The sequence below is a fragment of the Bombina bombina genome, chromosome 5 (assembly GCF_027579735.1).
Source record: "Bombina bombina isolate aBomBom1 chromosome 5, aBomBom1.pri, whole genome shotgun sequence".
Taxonomy (NCBI): Eukaryota; Metazoa; Chordata; class Amphibia; order Anura; family Bombinatoridae; genus Bombina; species Bombina bombina.
The window spans coordinates 1089795116-1089812252 of NC_069503.1; the positions used below are offsets into that span (position 1 = coordinate 1089795116).

The 17137-nt window shown below is 42.4% G+C and overlaps 1 protein-coding gene across 2 annotated transcripts in view; it reads right to left on the reverse strand.

The window, feature by feature from the left end:
- The window catches only part of ZFAT (zinc finger and AT-hook domain containing), a 478376-nt gene that overhangs the window by 250841 nt on the left and 210398 nt on the right, over nt 1-17137 (reverse strand). For both annotated transcript variants that reach the window (XM_053715378.1, XM_053715379.1), the window contains exon 5: nt 1181-1334. In XM_053715378.1, coding sequence (XP_053571353.1) covers nt 1181-1334 — 154 coding nt within the window. The remainder of the gene's footprint in view (nt 1-1180; nt 1335-17137) is intronic.

Sequence of the window (17137 nt, forward strand, 5' to 3'; positions counted from 1 at the left end):
GTTGATTCAGCTGCGGAATCGGGGCACCACCAGTGCAGAGCTTGCTCAGGCCTGGCAGCAGGCAGGTATGAGTGCATCTGCACACACAATGAGGCGAAGACTTTTGGAGGATGGCCTGGTGTCAAGAAGGGCAGCAAAGAAGCCACTTCTCACCAGGAAAAACATCAGGGACAGACTAATATTCTGCAAAAGGTACAGGGATTGGACTACTGAGGGCTGGGCTAAAGTCATTTTCTCTGATAAATCACCTTTCCGATTGTTTGGGGCATCCAGAAACAACCTTGTCCCGGAGAAGAAAAGGTGAGTGGTACCATCAGACCCGTTTCATGCCAACAGTAAAACATCCTGAGACCATTCATGTATGGGGGTTGCTTCTCAGCCAAGGGAGTGGGCTCACTCACAATTTTGCCTAAGAACACAGTCGTGAATAAAGAATGATACAAAAACATCCTCCAAGAGCAACTTCTCCCAACCATCCAAGAACAGGTTGGTGATGAACAATGCATTTTTCAGCATGATGGAACACCTTGCCATATGGCAAAAGTGATAACTAAGTGGCTTGGGGAACAAAAGAATCAAAATTTTGGGTCCATTGCCAGGAAACTCCCCAGACCTTAATCCCATTGAGAACTTGTGGTCAAATCCTCAAGAGGCAAACAAACCCCCCTCCCTAACAAATTCTGACAAACTCCAAGCATTGATTATGCAAGAATGGGATGCCATCAGTCAGGATGTGGCCCAGAAGTTGACTGGCAGCATGCAGGGCAAAAAAATCTAAAAACACTGAAGCAGCAGACTTAGTTAAAATTAATATTTGTCTCATGCTCAAAACTTTTGGCCAGGACTGTACTTCTATTACCAAATTTGTTTTTTTGAAGATGCAGCAATACACTAGTGGGAGTTAACTGAACACATCAGGTGAACCAATGACAACAGGTACATATGTGCAGCCACCAATCAGCAGCTAGCACCCTGTAGTGCATTGCTGCTCCTGAGCGTACCTAGGTTTGCTTTTCAACAAAGGATATAAATAGAACAAAAGTAAATTAGCTTCTTTTGTTTTACATTAATTCTATCTGAACGAAAAATGTTTAATTTTGACTTTAAGTGCTGGCTTTATGAATAAAAATGCACGCACTCCTCACAATAGTTGTACATGAAACTACAGTTATTACAGTACCTGCTTGATTTATTTGACTGTTCCAAAGGAGTTTGATGGATCGCATATTCCTGATAACCTCGCCTCTGACCTTGCTCTTGATCAGTAACGTGGGGATTTATTTCCGGTTGAACATCAGGAGAAGCAGCTTCAACTGGGACAATTTTTGTTGCTCCTATCAAAATAGTGTAAAATGAATTCTTCTTTTGCACAGATGACTGGCTAGTCAAACACGTGGGACTTTTGAATATTTCTTTAAATTCTATATTCCAGCTGAGAAAACTATTACAACAAACAACTTTTCAATATACATATTATGTCTATTTATATAAATGCATAACAAAACCCTAAAGATGTCAAATATATTAGCTATTATAACCTGTTTGGTAATCTGTATGATTTAGGTTCACAAAACTATTAATTGTTCTGAACAGACTCTTAATAACCCACTACATAGCTGACTAATAAAATACTCAAAAGCACAAAGCTCTTACGGCAGTGTTAGCGGTAGAGAAAAACATTTTTTTATTTATTTATTTGGGGGGGGCATATAAAGGAGCTCTATTTAAACTTGTTAAAATATGTTTGCATGGTATTTCTGTTGACTTGCTATAGAATAATATATCATACAAGCCTAAATGTTTTTTAAACAAACATTTTGCTTGCTGCAATTGTTTGCCAATAGCCAAACTACACCCACAACAAACAACAAAGCTATCCACAATTATAATGCTGGTATAAAATGTTTTGTTTTGCAGTTATCAGTTAAAGCCAAATGAGGAAACATATGTAGCAGGATTAGCCTTGACAAGTTAGCAAGGCACATTTAAAGTTCCAAAAACAAGAAAATCTACCATTTCCAGAGATAAATTACATGAAAAAAGGACAAAATTAAATAATGAAAGTATATTACAAAGTTGTTTCATTATACCCAACTAAACATTTTATATAAACCTACCAAGTTGTTTACTGTCATTTTAAGGGCATTTATTTTAATTTTGAGGGTAACAAGAATGGAAAGTGTGCCTTAAGGACTGATTGCTCAATGGCTAATAAACAAGACACACAGCTTTTCTGGTGGACAGTGTGTGTGTATAAATGTATTTCATTAGTAAAAAAAACTTTTTAACATTTTTTTTTTCTATCAAACATTTAAAAGCAAGTTGGTGAAAGTTTGAGGTGGCTAAATTTAGCTACCAATCAGCATACGCTAACCAGGTGCTGAACCACACATGGGCCGGCTCCTAAGCTTACATTACTGCTTTTTAAATACTGATACCAAGAGAACGAATAAAAAAATGATACTAGGAGTAAATTAGAACGTTGCTTAGAATTCAATGCTCTATCTGAATCATGAAAGAGAAAATGGGTTTCATATCCATTTAACTGCCCCCACTCCCCCTTGGAAGCTTTGCTTGACATCATCAATGACATCAAAGATGACATTGGAATCACTAGTGATATTTTACACATATTCTACACTATATCATCCTCACACTTTTACCTCCATTCCACCCACTACTCACACAACATGTTTCTTTATCATGCTCTCTAACTGGTTTCCTCAGCAACCTCACACTAAACCTCATATACCAGCTTTTGTTCATATACAGACCTTACTCCTGAAGACACAGCCTCCTTACTCTCACTCCTCATTATCCTCTTCACCCTCATACAGCCTCTTCAACCCATCTCTTAAAGTGAAAGTAAATCCTAGCGTTTTACAAACGCTAGGATTTACTATTAAAACAAATAAAGGGAACTTTCATTCATGAAGTATAAGATACTTCATGTAGAAAGCACCTTTATTTGATTCAATCGATCGCCGTTTATAACTTGTACAGGAACCCATGGCAAAAAAAATATTTGGCTAAGAGGTGACGTTTTCACCTCTTAGCCAATAGCCGTGCGGTAAATCCGGCTCTCATGGGTGCCAAGCCAGATTTACTGCACGGCTATTGGCTAAGAGGTGAAAACATCACCTCTTAGCAAAAAAATTTTTTGCCGTGGACTGCTGTACAAGGTAAAAACGGTGATCGATTTAATCAAATAAAGGAGCTTTCTACATGAAGTATCTTATACTTCATGAATGAAAGTCCCCTTTATTTGTTTCAATAGTAAATACTAGCGTTTGTAAAATGCTAGGATTTACTTTCACTTTAAGTCTGCTTCACATCCTGATTTCTCACTCCCTCATGTATAGCCGATTGCTGAATAACTTTTTTTCTTCCTTTGGTAAATCTGGTTTCCACAAAAGTTAAGGTGAGGAACCAATGTTTATTTGATCAGTGATTTTTTGTTTAATAAGTAAGTATATATACACACACTACTGTGCAATTTTTTTTCTTGGCATGTGTGAAAAATGCTGTAAAATAAAAAAACAATGAGTGAACATAAGAGAAATCTAAACCACATCAATATTTGGTGTGACCACCCGTGCCTTCAAAAACCATCAATTCTTCTAGATACACTTGCCCAAAGTCAGATTTTGTAGGCATATAGTCAGCTGCATGATTAAACAATTATACCAAACAGGTGATAGTGATTGTGACGAAGCATAGAAAGTGGATGAGGACGCAAGTTCAACCTTGTGAAAGGGATGGCATCGGAAGATACAATCATTAGACTAATTACTTCCATGCACTGAGCAATTGAAAGCAAAGCAGAAACCTGGAGAACTGCACAAGCTTTTTTGTAACCTTCTTTTGAGAGTCTCTGTAAGGGAAAGATGCATTGATACCGATTCTATTACCACTCCCAGAAACATCACTGTGTTGTTCGGGAACAGAGAGCTCTTTCCAAGATTGATGTTCAACCCATGATCCCTCGAGAGCTGAATCACTGTCTCTGAGTACAGAGAGACCAGGGAAAATCAAGGAGCCTGAAGCAGTATGCCATCCAAATAAAGAGAGAACAAGCTCCATCTCGCTTTTAAAATTCACAATAGACCTCCCAAAATCTTGGTGAAGATTCTAGGTGCCATCACTAAACTAAAAGGAAAAGCCACAATTTAATAAAAATTTGTCCCGAAATGCAAACCTGAGAAATTTGTTATGTTCTTTGTGAAGAGGGATAGGCAGGTAGGCATCTTTCAGATCTATAGTGGTCATATATTGACCTTACTGAACTAACAACATAATTGTGCGAATAACCTCTATTTTAAAAGGTAGGATCTCTCAGAGATTTTAAGTCCAGAATTGGTCTGAAAGTACCTTCCTTCTTTGGTGCTATAAAAAGATTTGATTAGTACCACAGGCAATGCTCTTTCTTTGGAACCAGTTCAATTTACTTCCATGGCTTCCAGAACACTCAGATTTTTGAACACATGGGACAGAAGGAAGCCTAATTTGGAAGCCTATTCTGTAACCCTCTGAGATTATGTTTAATACCCAGAGACCCTTCACAGACCTGAACCAGGCCTGCTGAAACAGGTACAATCTGCCCTCAACCAGAAATGGCTCTAGAATGAGGCTGCACCTTCATGCTGACTTGGATGAACTTGATGAAAGTTTATTGGACTGTTTTGGTTTGTTCCTAGAACCCTATGACTTCTAGGATGATTTATTGGAGTCTGATTTCGGAGATGAATACAAGGACTTCTGTATATAGCCCTCTGAATTTCTTGATTGCTGAAAGGGATTAAATCAGTCACTCTAGCCTTGTTCTTTGACCGCTTATACTGAGGTAAGAATGATCCCTTACAACCCGTGACCATAGCATTATTGTGATCCAAGCCTTGGCAAAATAAAGACTTTTCTTTGAAAGAGGTATGTAAAAGTCTACTCATCAAAACCGTATCGGCCGACCAAGTCTTTAACCACAATTGCCCTTCGAGCTAGTACATTCTTTGCAGTCAAATTGACTATGGTTGCTTCACAAATAAAGGATTTTACAACTTTGATCACCTTCAAAGGATCCTGTACTTCTAGATAAGTTTTCTCTGTCAAGAGCTCAGAAAGTGAATCACGCCACAAGGTGACCACACCTGCCCCACAAGCAATGCTAAAAGTCAGTTTAAAAAGAAAACCCGCTTGTAAAAACGCCTTCCAGAGATAGGTTTCCTATTCATTGGATCCATAAAAGAGGTAATGTCCTACAAAGAAGTAGTGGTTCTTCTAGCCAAAGTAGATATGGCCCAGTATAAAATATCTTTTGGACATTTGTAGATGGGACACACTGAATACTTGGCTTTTCCCACTATTTAGAAATAACCTGAGAAATGGCTTCAGAACATGAAAAAACCTCAGCAGGTTTAGTTATAGGTTTAGACAATAAGAAAAAGTTCAGAATCTTCTGATAAAATGAATCAGCTGATTCGGACTCCTTATTAAGTTGAAGAACTCTCTTCTCAGGACTACCATCAGTCTGGTCAGAAATAGAATAACTGTGCCTCCCGGTAACAGATGCTTACTTTTACCTGAAAAGAAGCATCACCCCCAACTAGGGTTGCTATGTTTTCCTAGACACTTATGAGTTACACATGCTGCAGGGTGTGCAGAGGGAAACATGCATTGTACTGCTGGATAGCAAAAAATCAGTGACCCTGGACAGCACTATTCATGTTCCTCCTTGCACACCCTGCAGCAAGGTGTAACTCAAAAGTGTCCAGGAAAATATGGCCAAGGTGGCAACCCTACCCCAACACCATCTTAATCTGATAATGAAGATAATGTTAAAAATCAGGGGGAAACATGTTTAAACACTTTATTTATAGCTTTAAATAAAACTTTGAAAAACGTGTACTGCGCCTTTAAGAAAGAAAAAGTGAACAATTTTTCCAAAACTGCTTAAATAACATTAATTTGCTACCAAAATTCACTAAAACTAATTGGTATATCCAAAAATTATTGCACCCTATGAGAAAGGTGAAAAATAAGGCTCTAAAGTGAAAAATATATCAGTTTACACAAAAATACCCTCTGCACCTCGCCACAGCACTGCTGCGGCGCCTACCTGCCCCAGGGTACTTCGTAATGAATAGCCAACACTCCAAGCCAGAGACTACTGTCCAGAAGCAACCGGAGTTACTGCTTGCTGCTTCTCTGTCAGAAGGAAGTGCGCATCTGAGCGCACAAAGACAAGCCCCGCCCCTTATGGCCGAAGTTGGAGTAGGCCCAAACACAACCGCATGGGAAGCGTTTTTACAGCTAAGTGGAACACAAAACACACCCAAACACATCCCAGCAAGCCATGCTGGATATAGAATAAAAACAGCTCAATTGTTTAACTGCTTATCGATTTAAACCCCTTATGCCTCTCCCAGAGTGTCACATCATGCCATTATGTCAGAAATATAAAATAAAAACAAGGGAATCCAGTAACACCCTTCTGTGTAACAGGTCTACTGCTTACCCCATTCCCATATAGGGAAATAAATGCCAGCCAGTTCTGATATATCAAGCCTCTTCAGAAATAAAAAGGCTGCACATACCTTAATGCTGCTTGTAGCATGAAACCGGTCTCCACACTTAAGATTCTTCTATAACCCCCTGAAGAAAATAGTACACACCGGTACCATTTAAAATAAAAAACTTCTTGATTGAAGAAAATAAAACTAGCACCTCACTTTACCTCTTCCTTGTATAACACAGGCAAAGAGAATGACTGAGGGTGGAGGGGAAGGGAGGGGCTATATATATAGCTCTGTTGTGGTGCTCTTTGCCACTTCCTGTTAGCAGGAGGTTAATATCCCACAAGTAAGGATGAAATCCATGGACTCGTCATATCTTTCTAAAAGAAATGTTGCTCTGAATCCTCCATCAGCCTAAAGGTATTGAGCCCCAGTAATGCCGGCAACTCCAATGTCCCTAAAGAAAAGCTCCACAACTGGAGCGACTCACCAACTCCAGACCTCACTTCTCAAGCAGTAAAAACTCTGTCACAAAGCATTTTGCTGGACTCGATCTGATCCGGGAGTGAGAGAAAAGGTAGAGTGCACCAAAACTAGCATGGCGATTTGCTCCTGAAATAACCCACGCCCCCTGCTACGGCGTTCCATGCACTATTGCGGTAAACAATTGCGCCATAACTGACCGCTTAGAGTGGCGATCCTGTCCCCAAGCACGATAAATAAAAGGTTAAGAGCCCCTAAATAAGCTAACAAGACCCATAATTGTTTTTTTTTTAAAAAATGAGCAGTACGTGTCACTGTTTCCTTTGGAAAGACGCCACCATGATCTACACCGCTACTTCATTATTCATGCCTCAGTCTCCCAAATGTCTGCACTAACATGTATCCCCTAACTCCCACCTCAGGGTGAATCAGGGTAATGCTCCCCTAACTCCCACCTCGGGGAGAATCTGGGTAATGCTGACCCTCTGTCCCCTCATAGTAGTCCTGGAATCAGTGTCCATCAGGATCTTCATTGCAACCAGGGATTCAGATCCCTCAAAGCAGACAAAGTAAATTTATGCTTACCTGATAAATTAATTTCTTTTACGATATGACGAGTCCACGGATTTCATCCTTACTTGTGGGATATTAGCCTCCTGCTAACAGGAAGTGGCAAAGAGCACCACAGCGGAGCTGTATATATAGCCCCTCCCTTCCCCTCCACCCTCAGTCATTTTGGCCGAAGGTAAAGGAAGAGAAAAGGAAAGGCTAAAAAAGGTGCAGAGGTGACTGAAGTTTACAAAAAATATAAAGAAAAACTGTCTTAAAAAGAACAGGGTGGGCCGTGGACTCGTCATATCGTAAAAGAAATCAATTTATCAGGTAAGCATAAATTTACTTTTCTTTTACAAAGATATGACGAGTCCACGGATTTCATCCTTACTTGTGGGAAACCAATACCAAAGCAAAAGGACACGGATGAAAGGGAGGGACAAGACAGGAACCTAAACAGAAAGCACCACCACTGCTTGAAGAACCTTTCTCCCAAAAATAGCCTCAGAAGAAGCAAAATTTGTAAATTTTGGAAAAAGTGTGAAGGGACGATCAAGTCGCAGCCTTACAAATCTGTTCAACAGATGCATCATTTTTAAAGGCCCATGTGGAAGCCACAGCCCTAGTAGAATGAGCCGTAATTCTTTCAGGAGGCTGCTTTCCAGCAGTCTCATATGCCAGGCGGATGATGCTTCTCAGCCAAAAAGAAAGAGAGGTAGCCGTAGCTTTCTGACCCCTACGCTTTCCGGAATAAACAATGAATAATGAAGATGATTGACGGAAATCCTTAGTTGCCTGAAACTAAAACTTTAAGGCACGGATCACATCCAAATGATGCAACATACGCTCCTTCTTAGAAGAAGGGTTAGGACACAAAGAAGGAACAACAATTTCCTGATTAATATTCTTATTTGAAACAACCTTAGGAAGGAATCCAGATTTGGTATGTAACACCACCTTATCAGAATAAAAAAAATGAGATAAGGAGAATCACACTGTAGCGCTGAAAGCTCAGAAACTCTTCGAGTAGAAGAAATAGCAACTAAAAACAGAACTTTCCAAGATAACAATTTAATATCTATGGAACGCATGGGTTCAAACGGAACCCCTTGAAGAACTCGAAGAACTAAATTCAAACTCCAGGGAGGAGTAATGGGTCTAAATACAGGCTTAATTCTAGATAGAGCCTGACAAAAAGACTGAACATCTGGCACATCTGCCAAACGTTTGTGAAACAGAATTGACAAAGCTGAAATTTGTCCCTTTAAGGAACTTGCTGATAACCCTTTCTCCAATGCTTCTTGGAGAAAAGACAGAATCCTAGGAATCCTAACTTTACTCCATGAGTAACCCTTGGATTCACACCATTAAAGATATTTACGCCATATCTTATAATAGATTTTTCTAGTGACAGGCTTTCTAGCCTGTATCAAAGTATTGATGACCAAATCAGAGAATCCTCGCTTCGATAAAATCAAGCGTTCAATCTCCACGCAGTCAACTGCAGAGAAATTAGATTTGGATGTTGGAAAGGACCTAAATGAGAAGGTCCTGTCTCAATGGAAGTTTTCCACGGCGGCAGAGAGGACATGTCCACTAGATCCGCAAACCAAGTCCTGTGTGGCCATGCAGGCACTATCAGGATCACTGAAGCTTTCTCCTGTTTGATTCGAGCAATCACGTGTGGAAGGAGAGGAAACGGTGGAAACACATAAGCTAAGCTGAACAACCAAGGCACTGCCAAGGCATCTATCAGTTCGGCCTGAGGATCCCTTGACCGGGATCCGTATCTTGGAAGCTTGGCATTCTGTCGAGATGCCATCAGATCCAATTCCGGGCTGCCCCATTTGAGAATCAATGAGGCAAAAACCTCCGGGTGAAGTTCCCACTACCCCGGATGTCGACTTAGGAAATCCGCTTCCCAGTTCTCTACTCCTGGGATGTAGATCGCTGACAGATGACAAGAGTGGGCCTCCGCCCATCGAATTATCTTGGATACTTCTATCATCGCTAGGGAACTCCTTGTTCCCCCCTGATGATTGATATATGCCAGTGTCGTGATGTTGTCTGACTGGAATCTGATTAATTTGTCTGAAGCCAACTGAGGCCACGCATGAAGCGCATTGAATATTGCTCTCAGTTCCAGAATATTGATTGGAAGTAGAGACTCCATCTGAGTCCAAACACCCTGAGCCTTCAGTTCCAAACTGCACCCCAGCCCAGAAGGCTGGCATCCGTTGTCACTATCACCCACGAGGGTCTGCGGAAACAAGTCCCCTGGGACAGATGATCCAGCAACAACCACCAAAGAAGAGAATTTCTGGTCTCTTGATCTAGATTTATCTGAGGAGATAAATCCACATAATCCCCATTCCACTGTGCGAGCATGCACAGTTGCAGTCGTCTGAGATGAAAGCGAGCAAACTGAATGATGTCCATTGCCACTACCATTAATCCAATTACCTCCATACACTGAGCCACTGATGGCAGAGGAATGGACTGAAGTGCTCGGCAAGTATGTAGAATCTTTGATTTTCTGACCTCTGTCAGAAATTTTTTCATGGCTACCGAGTCTATCAGAGAGTTCCCAAGAAAGGAACCCTTGTCTGTGGAACAAGTGAACTCTTCTCTATGTTCACCTTCCAACCATGAGTTCTCAGGAAAGACAACACTATGTTCCGTGTGAGATTTTGTCAGTTGATAAGTTGACGCCTGAATTAGAATATCATCCAGATAAGGCACCACTGCTATGCCTCACGGTCTGAGAACGCCCAAAAGAGACCCTAGAACCTTTGTGAAGATTCTGGGTGCTGTAGCCAACCCGAAGGGAAGAGCCACAAACTGATAATGTTTGTCCAGGAAGGCAAACCTTAGAAACTGATGATGATCCTTTTGGATAGGCATATGAAGGTAAGCATCCTTCAAATCCACGGTAGTCATATATTGACCTGGATCATTGGTAAAATAGTTCGTATAGTCTCCATCTTGAACGATGGGACTCTGAGAAATTTGTTTAGACACTTGAGGTCCAAGATGGGTCTGAAAGTGCCCTCTTTTTTGGGAACCACAAATATATTTGAGTAAAACCCCTGTCCTTATTCTGATTTTGGAACTGGACAAATTACTCCCATGGTAACAAGGTCTTTTACACAGCGTAAGAACGCCTCTCTTTTTATCTGGTCTGCAGATAATCTTGAAAGATGAAACCTCCCTCTTGGGAGAAAATGCTTGAAATCCAACTGATAACCTTGGGTCACTATTCCTAGTGCCCAGGGGTCCTGAACATCTCTTGCCCAAGCCTGGGCAAAGCAAGAAAGTCTGCCCCTACTAGATCCGGTCCTGGATCGGGGGCCACCCCTTCATGCTGTCTTAGTAGCAGCAGCGGGCTTCTTAGATTGTTTACCTTTATTCCAATTTTGGTTGGGTCTCCAAATTGACTTAGATTGGGTAAAATTCCCTTCCTGCTTTGTGGAGGAAGAGGAAGTAGAAGGTCCTCCCTTAAAATTCCGAAAGGAACGAAAATTATTCTGTTTACCCCTCATCTTAACAGACTTATCCTGAGGTAGAGCATGGCCTTTACCTCCTGTAATGTCAGAAATGATCTTACCTTTAAAGGGAATAGCTAAAAGCTTATGTTTTGATGACACATCAGCAGACCAAGATTTGAGCCACAATGCTCTTCGTGCTAAAATAGCAAATCCTGCATTTTTCGCAGCTAATTTAGCAATTTGAAAAGCGGCATCAGTAATGAAAGAATTAGCTAACTTGAGAGCCTTAATTCTATCCAAAATGTCATCTAACGGAGTCTCAACCTTCAGGGACTCTTCCAGAGCTTCAAATCAAAAAGCTGCTGCAGTAGTTACTGGAACAATGCAAGCAGTAGGTTGTAAAAGAAAACCCTGATTAATAAACAATTTCTTTAGGAGACCCTCTAATTTTTTTATCCATAGGGTCTTTGAAAGCACAACTGTCCTCAATGGGTATAGTTGTATGCTTAGCCAGGGTAGATATAGCTCCCTCCACCTTAGGGATCGTTTGCCACAAGTCGCGAATGGTGTCCGATATGGGAAACATTTTCTTAAAAGTAGGAGGGGGAGAAAATGGTATACCTGGTCTATCCCATTCCTTCTTAATAATTTCCAAAATTCTTTTAGGAACCGGAAAAACATCAGTATAAGTAGGCACTAAATATTTGTCCATCTTACACAATTTCTCTGGTGGTATCATAATAGGATCACAATCATCCAGAGTCGCTAAGACCTCCCTAAGCAACAGACAGAGGTGTTCAAGTTTAAATTTAAAGGACATAATGTCCGAATCTGTCTGAGGTAACACATTCCCTGAGTCTGAAATTTCTCCCTCAGACAGCAATTCCCTGACCCCCAACTCAGAACACTGTGAGGGTACATCGGAAATAGCTAATAAAAAAATCAGAGGATTCAGTATTTACATTAATACCTGACCTACTGCGTTTACCCTGCAACACTGGTAATTAAGATAATACCTCTGTAAGGGTAGTTGACATAACTGCAACCATCTCCTGCAGAGTAAAGGAATTAGACGCACTAGAGGTACTTGGCATCGCTTGTGTGGGCGTTGAAGGTTGTGACACTTGGGGAGAATTGGATGGCATAACCTGATTCTCTTCAGATTGAGAATCATCCTTAGGCACACTATCTTGACCTAAAATATGGTCTTTACAATGTAAGGCCCTTTCAGTACAAGAGGTACACAATGTAAGAGGGGGTTCCACAATAGTTTCTAAACACATAGAACAATGAGAATCCTCAATGTCAGACATGTTGAACAGACTGATAATAGCCACAAAAGTCGTTGAAACACTTTATTTATTGTTTTAAATAAAACTTTGAAAAATGTGTACTGCGCCTTTAAGAAAGAAAAAGAGAACAATTTTTCCAAAACTGCTTAAATAACGTTAATTTGCTACCAAAATTCACTCAAATTAATTAGTATATCCAAAAATTATTGCACCCTATTAGAAAGGTGAAAAAAATAAGGCTCTAAAGTGAAAAATATATCAGTTTACACAAAAACACCCTCTGCACCTCGCCACAGCACTGCTGTGGCGCCTACCTGCCCCCAGGGTACTTTGGAATCAATAGCCAACACTCCAAGCCAGAGACTACTGTCCAGGAGCAACCGGATTTACAGCTTGCTGCTCCTCTGTCAGAAGGAAGTGCGCATCTGAGCGTGCAAAGACAAGCCCCGCCCCTTATGGCCGAAGTTGGAGTAGGCCCTAACACAACCGCATGGGAAGCGGTTTAACATACAGCTAAGTGGAACACAAAACACACCCCAAACATATCCCAGCAAGTCATGCTGGATATATAATAAAAAATAACTCAAACGTTTTAACAGCTTATCGATTAAAAGTTCTTATGCCTCTCCCAGAGTGTCATATCATGCCCTTATGTCAGAAACATAAAATAATAACAGGGGACTCTAGTAATACCCTTCTGTGAAACAGGTCTACTGCTTACCCCATTCCCATATAGGGAAATAAATGCCAGCCAGTTCTGATATATCAAGTCTCTTCAGAAATAAAAGGATGCATATACCTTAATGCTGCTTGTAGCATGAAACCGGTCTCCACACTGAAGATGTCTCATGTGTTACCTTCAGAAGTCTTGTGGGAACCAGCATGGATCTTAGTTACAACTGCTAAGATCATCAACCTCAGGGAAGAAATCTTCTTCCATAACCCCCTGAGGAAAAAAGTACTCACCGGTACCATTTAAAATAAAAAACTTTTTGATTGAAGAAAATAAAACTAGCACCTCACTTTAACTCTTCCTAGTATAACACAGGCAAAGAGAATGACTGGGGGTGGAGGGGAAGGGAGGGGCTATATATACAGCTCTGCTGTGGTGCTCTTTGCCACTTCCTGTTAGCAGGAGGTTAATATCCCACAAGTAAGGATGAAATCCGTGGACTCGTCATATCTTTGTAAAAGAAAAGGCCTCTGAAGCCAAAGAGGAAAGGGAGTTACCCTCAGAGGACTTCAGCCATTGTGCAGTCACAACACTTCCAGGTCTGGCAGCAAGGACATACATCTGACAGGGATCTGTGTAATACAGCAAAGCAGTGTAACCAACACTGTATGCCTGGAGGGGGGTTAGCATGAAACACTGGAAGGAGGCATGGGAAGCTATCCTGTGACATCCAGAAAGCTAACTTTCACCAACACTCTTACTAAGAGGATTACATGGTTACTCAACATACCCCAGTCTATATCTTGCAGGGAGACAATCCATTAAAGACTCTGAAATAAATCTTCCTTAGAGCACAGCTATCTGTATACCTCCTGGTAAATAATTACTGAAAGGGTAGGGGAAGTGGGAGGATACTTAAAGCTTTTCAACTGGAGTGCCTCTGCCTCCTCCTGGTGGCTAGGTGTTGAATTCCCATCAGTAATTAATGAATTTGTGGACTCCTACTGCCATTAAAAAGATAGTTATATAATTCAACCTCATCTATCCTACAACATGCTATATTTAAACACTGAACATCACTCACTAATGGCAGAGTAAAGGAAGTGATACCACTTATGTACAGTTACCGTACTTACATGTTCAGTATATGCCCTTTATGGGAATAACAGTGTGGCAAAACTCGCCACTTATGAACTATGCAGGAATTGTTATTTAGGCTAATGGTTAAAATGTATGTTAAACTGTATGTTACTGTTTAAACTCCCTGCTGTTTCAGTTGGGAAACCCCTGGTAGGGGAGACTGTTTTTAAAAAGTGTTTGTTTTTTTTGTTCTGTTGAAGAAATAGTTGTTGTTGACTCCCAAGCTATGTGTCGTCTAGTTCTTGGTGGAAAGGGGTTATTATTACAATTACCAAGAGTAGTTATTTGCTTGTCTCTGCTTACCAAAAAGATATTACAGATCCTACTGCCTCTCTGCTACAATTACCAAGAGTAGTTATTTGCTTGTCTCTGCTTACCAAAAAGATATTACAGATCCTACTGCCTCTCTGCTACAATTATCAAGAGTAGTTACTTGCTTGTCTCTGCCTACCCAAAATATATTACAGATCCTACTGCCTCTCTGTTACAATTGGTGGCAAGCGACGGGATTCAAACCGCACAGCAAGTCATAGGACATGTGATGTATATGAACAGACAGTGAATGGGGACAGATTATACTAGACTAAAGAGAACTGCATTGAAGGAATTACTGGAGGTGAGAGGAATTATTGCCAGCAATAAAACCAAAGCAAGGCTGATTGCAGAGCACATGGAGGGAGACCGGGTAGCAGGTATGGCCGTACCCATGGCGAACAAGGAAACTGAATTCCAAAAAGAGATGCAGACCCGGTTGGCTTTTTTCCGCTACCCCATTCGGAGGAGCTCCTGACACAGACATCAGCAGACGTACATGAGTACTTGATGGTGACCCGACAAACCACCCCAAGACCCGGAGAGGGGCTACCAGTACACTCCAGTGCTGGTACAGGGAAAGCTAAGATTCCCTACCACGCATTCAAGGATCATACCGACACAGAGGATATCGATGGGTACCTACAGGACTTTGAGCGATTATGCCAACTGCATAATATTAGTACCGCTGACCAAGTTCCCCTACTGGCTGGCAAGTTATCCGGACGGGCTGCTGAAGCCTACCGCATCATACCAGATGAGGACAGCAGGGACTACCAGAAGGTAAAACAGGCCATCTTGACTAGGTATGCTATTACCCCGGAGGCATACAGACAGCGGTTCCGAGACCTGAAGAAGCTGAAGAAAGATACCCACACTGAGTGGGCGCATCGGCTAACCAGGGCCGCTAAAGGCTGGTTGCAGGCAGCCCAAGTCACCCAGTTGGAAGACCTTTTACAACTCCTGATGATGGAGCAATTCTTCCAAGGGGTGTCCACTGAATTGCAAAACTGTCTGAGAGATCGAAAACCGTGCACGGAACATACCACAGCGACCTTGGCCGACGAATAACAAGACGCTCGGAGAGCTCAACGAACACAGCAACGCTCCATTATTGGGCTCACCCCAACCCCCACACTTCTGCTACCCCATCCTGGAGGAGGAATCTACCCACCCCCTCCCCGATACCAGAATCGATCAGCTATCCGTTGCCATCTTTGTGACCAACAAGGGCACATTCAGAGAGACTGTCCCAGGAACAAGAACCGATCCATCTGGAACAACCAGAACAACTTGTCAAACAACCGGGCAGCTGTACACTGCTACCAGAACGAGCAGTCTTCCACGAGGAACCCTTGGGCATCTTACACAAGGTAAACCCAGTACAGGCCGCTTCGGACAACCTACAAAGCCACCGCCAGGTGGTCTATATAGAGGGCCGACGTGTCCAAGGGCTGCGTGACTCTGGGGCCACCATAACCTTGCTCCGGCAACATTTAGTTTCTACCAATCAACTCACCGGAGACTGTGTAGCTGTCCGGGTGGCCGGGGGAGTCATTTACAAGATTCCCACGGCCAAAGTACACTTGGATTGGGGAGCAGGGTCGGGGAACGTAGAAGTGGGCCTTATGCAAAATTTGCCCGCAGAAGTTATTTTTGGCAACGACTTAGGGGAGCTGACTTCAGCGTTTGCACCCCGAACCTCACCACAAGCAGCACTGCCCGTGGTTACCTGACAACAGGCCCGCACCAATGCACTGGCTGATCACTCTGAGGCTCAGGTAAGCAATCACCCCCCTAATGTCTCTTGGGCCCCTCCACTAGAGTTTGGTAGCAAAGTGGCCACTGACCCCTCGTTGCAAGTATATAGGGATAAGGTAGACCAGAATCAGGCGGGGTTGGAAGGAGAGAGGTATGGTTGGGATAAGGGGTTACTGTACAGGTATGCAGAGAAGATAGTGGCTGGATCTATTCCCCTGTCCGTTCAGCAGTTAATAGTACCTCAGAGGTATAGACGAGAACTGCTACGGGTTGCCCGCGATATTCCGCTGTCAGGCCACCTAGGAGTTAGTCGGACGAAGCACCGCCTAACTCAGAATTTCTTTTGGCCAGGGATCACCAAAGATATTAGGCAGTATTTCCAGACGTGTGACACCTGCCAACGAGTAGGGAAAAGAGGAGACCGATATAAGGCGAAGCTACACTCCCTCCCTATAATAGAGGAGCCTTTTAGTCGAGTGGTGGTGGACCTCATTGGCCCCCTAGCCAAGCCTAGCCCCTCGGGGAAGAGGTATATACTCACGGTCGTGGATTATGCCACCCGATATCCCGAGGCAGTGGCTCTGGCTAATATTCATGCCGAGACCGTGGCGGATGCCCTCATCAGAATCTTCTCCCGCATGGGATTTCCCCGGGAGATTATTTCGGACCGGGGCACCCAGTTTACGGCGAGATTACCCACCAGTTGTGGAGAGCATGTGGGGTGAAATCCATTGTAAATTCCGCTTATCACCCCCAGTCTAATGGGCTCTGTGAATGGTTTAATGGAACACTAAAACAGATGCTCCGCACGTTCATGGATACCCAGAAGAACTGGGAGCGGTTTCTACCCCATTTGCTTTTCGCCTACCGGGAGGTACCTCAGGAGTCCACGGGGTTCTCTCCCTTTGAATTATTATTCGGAAGGAG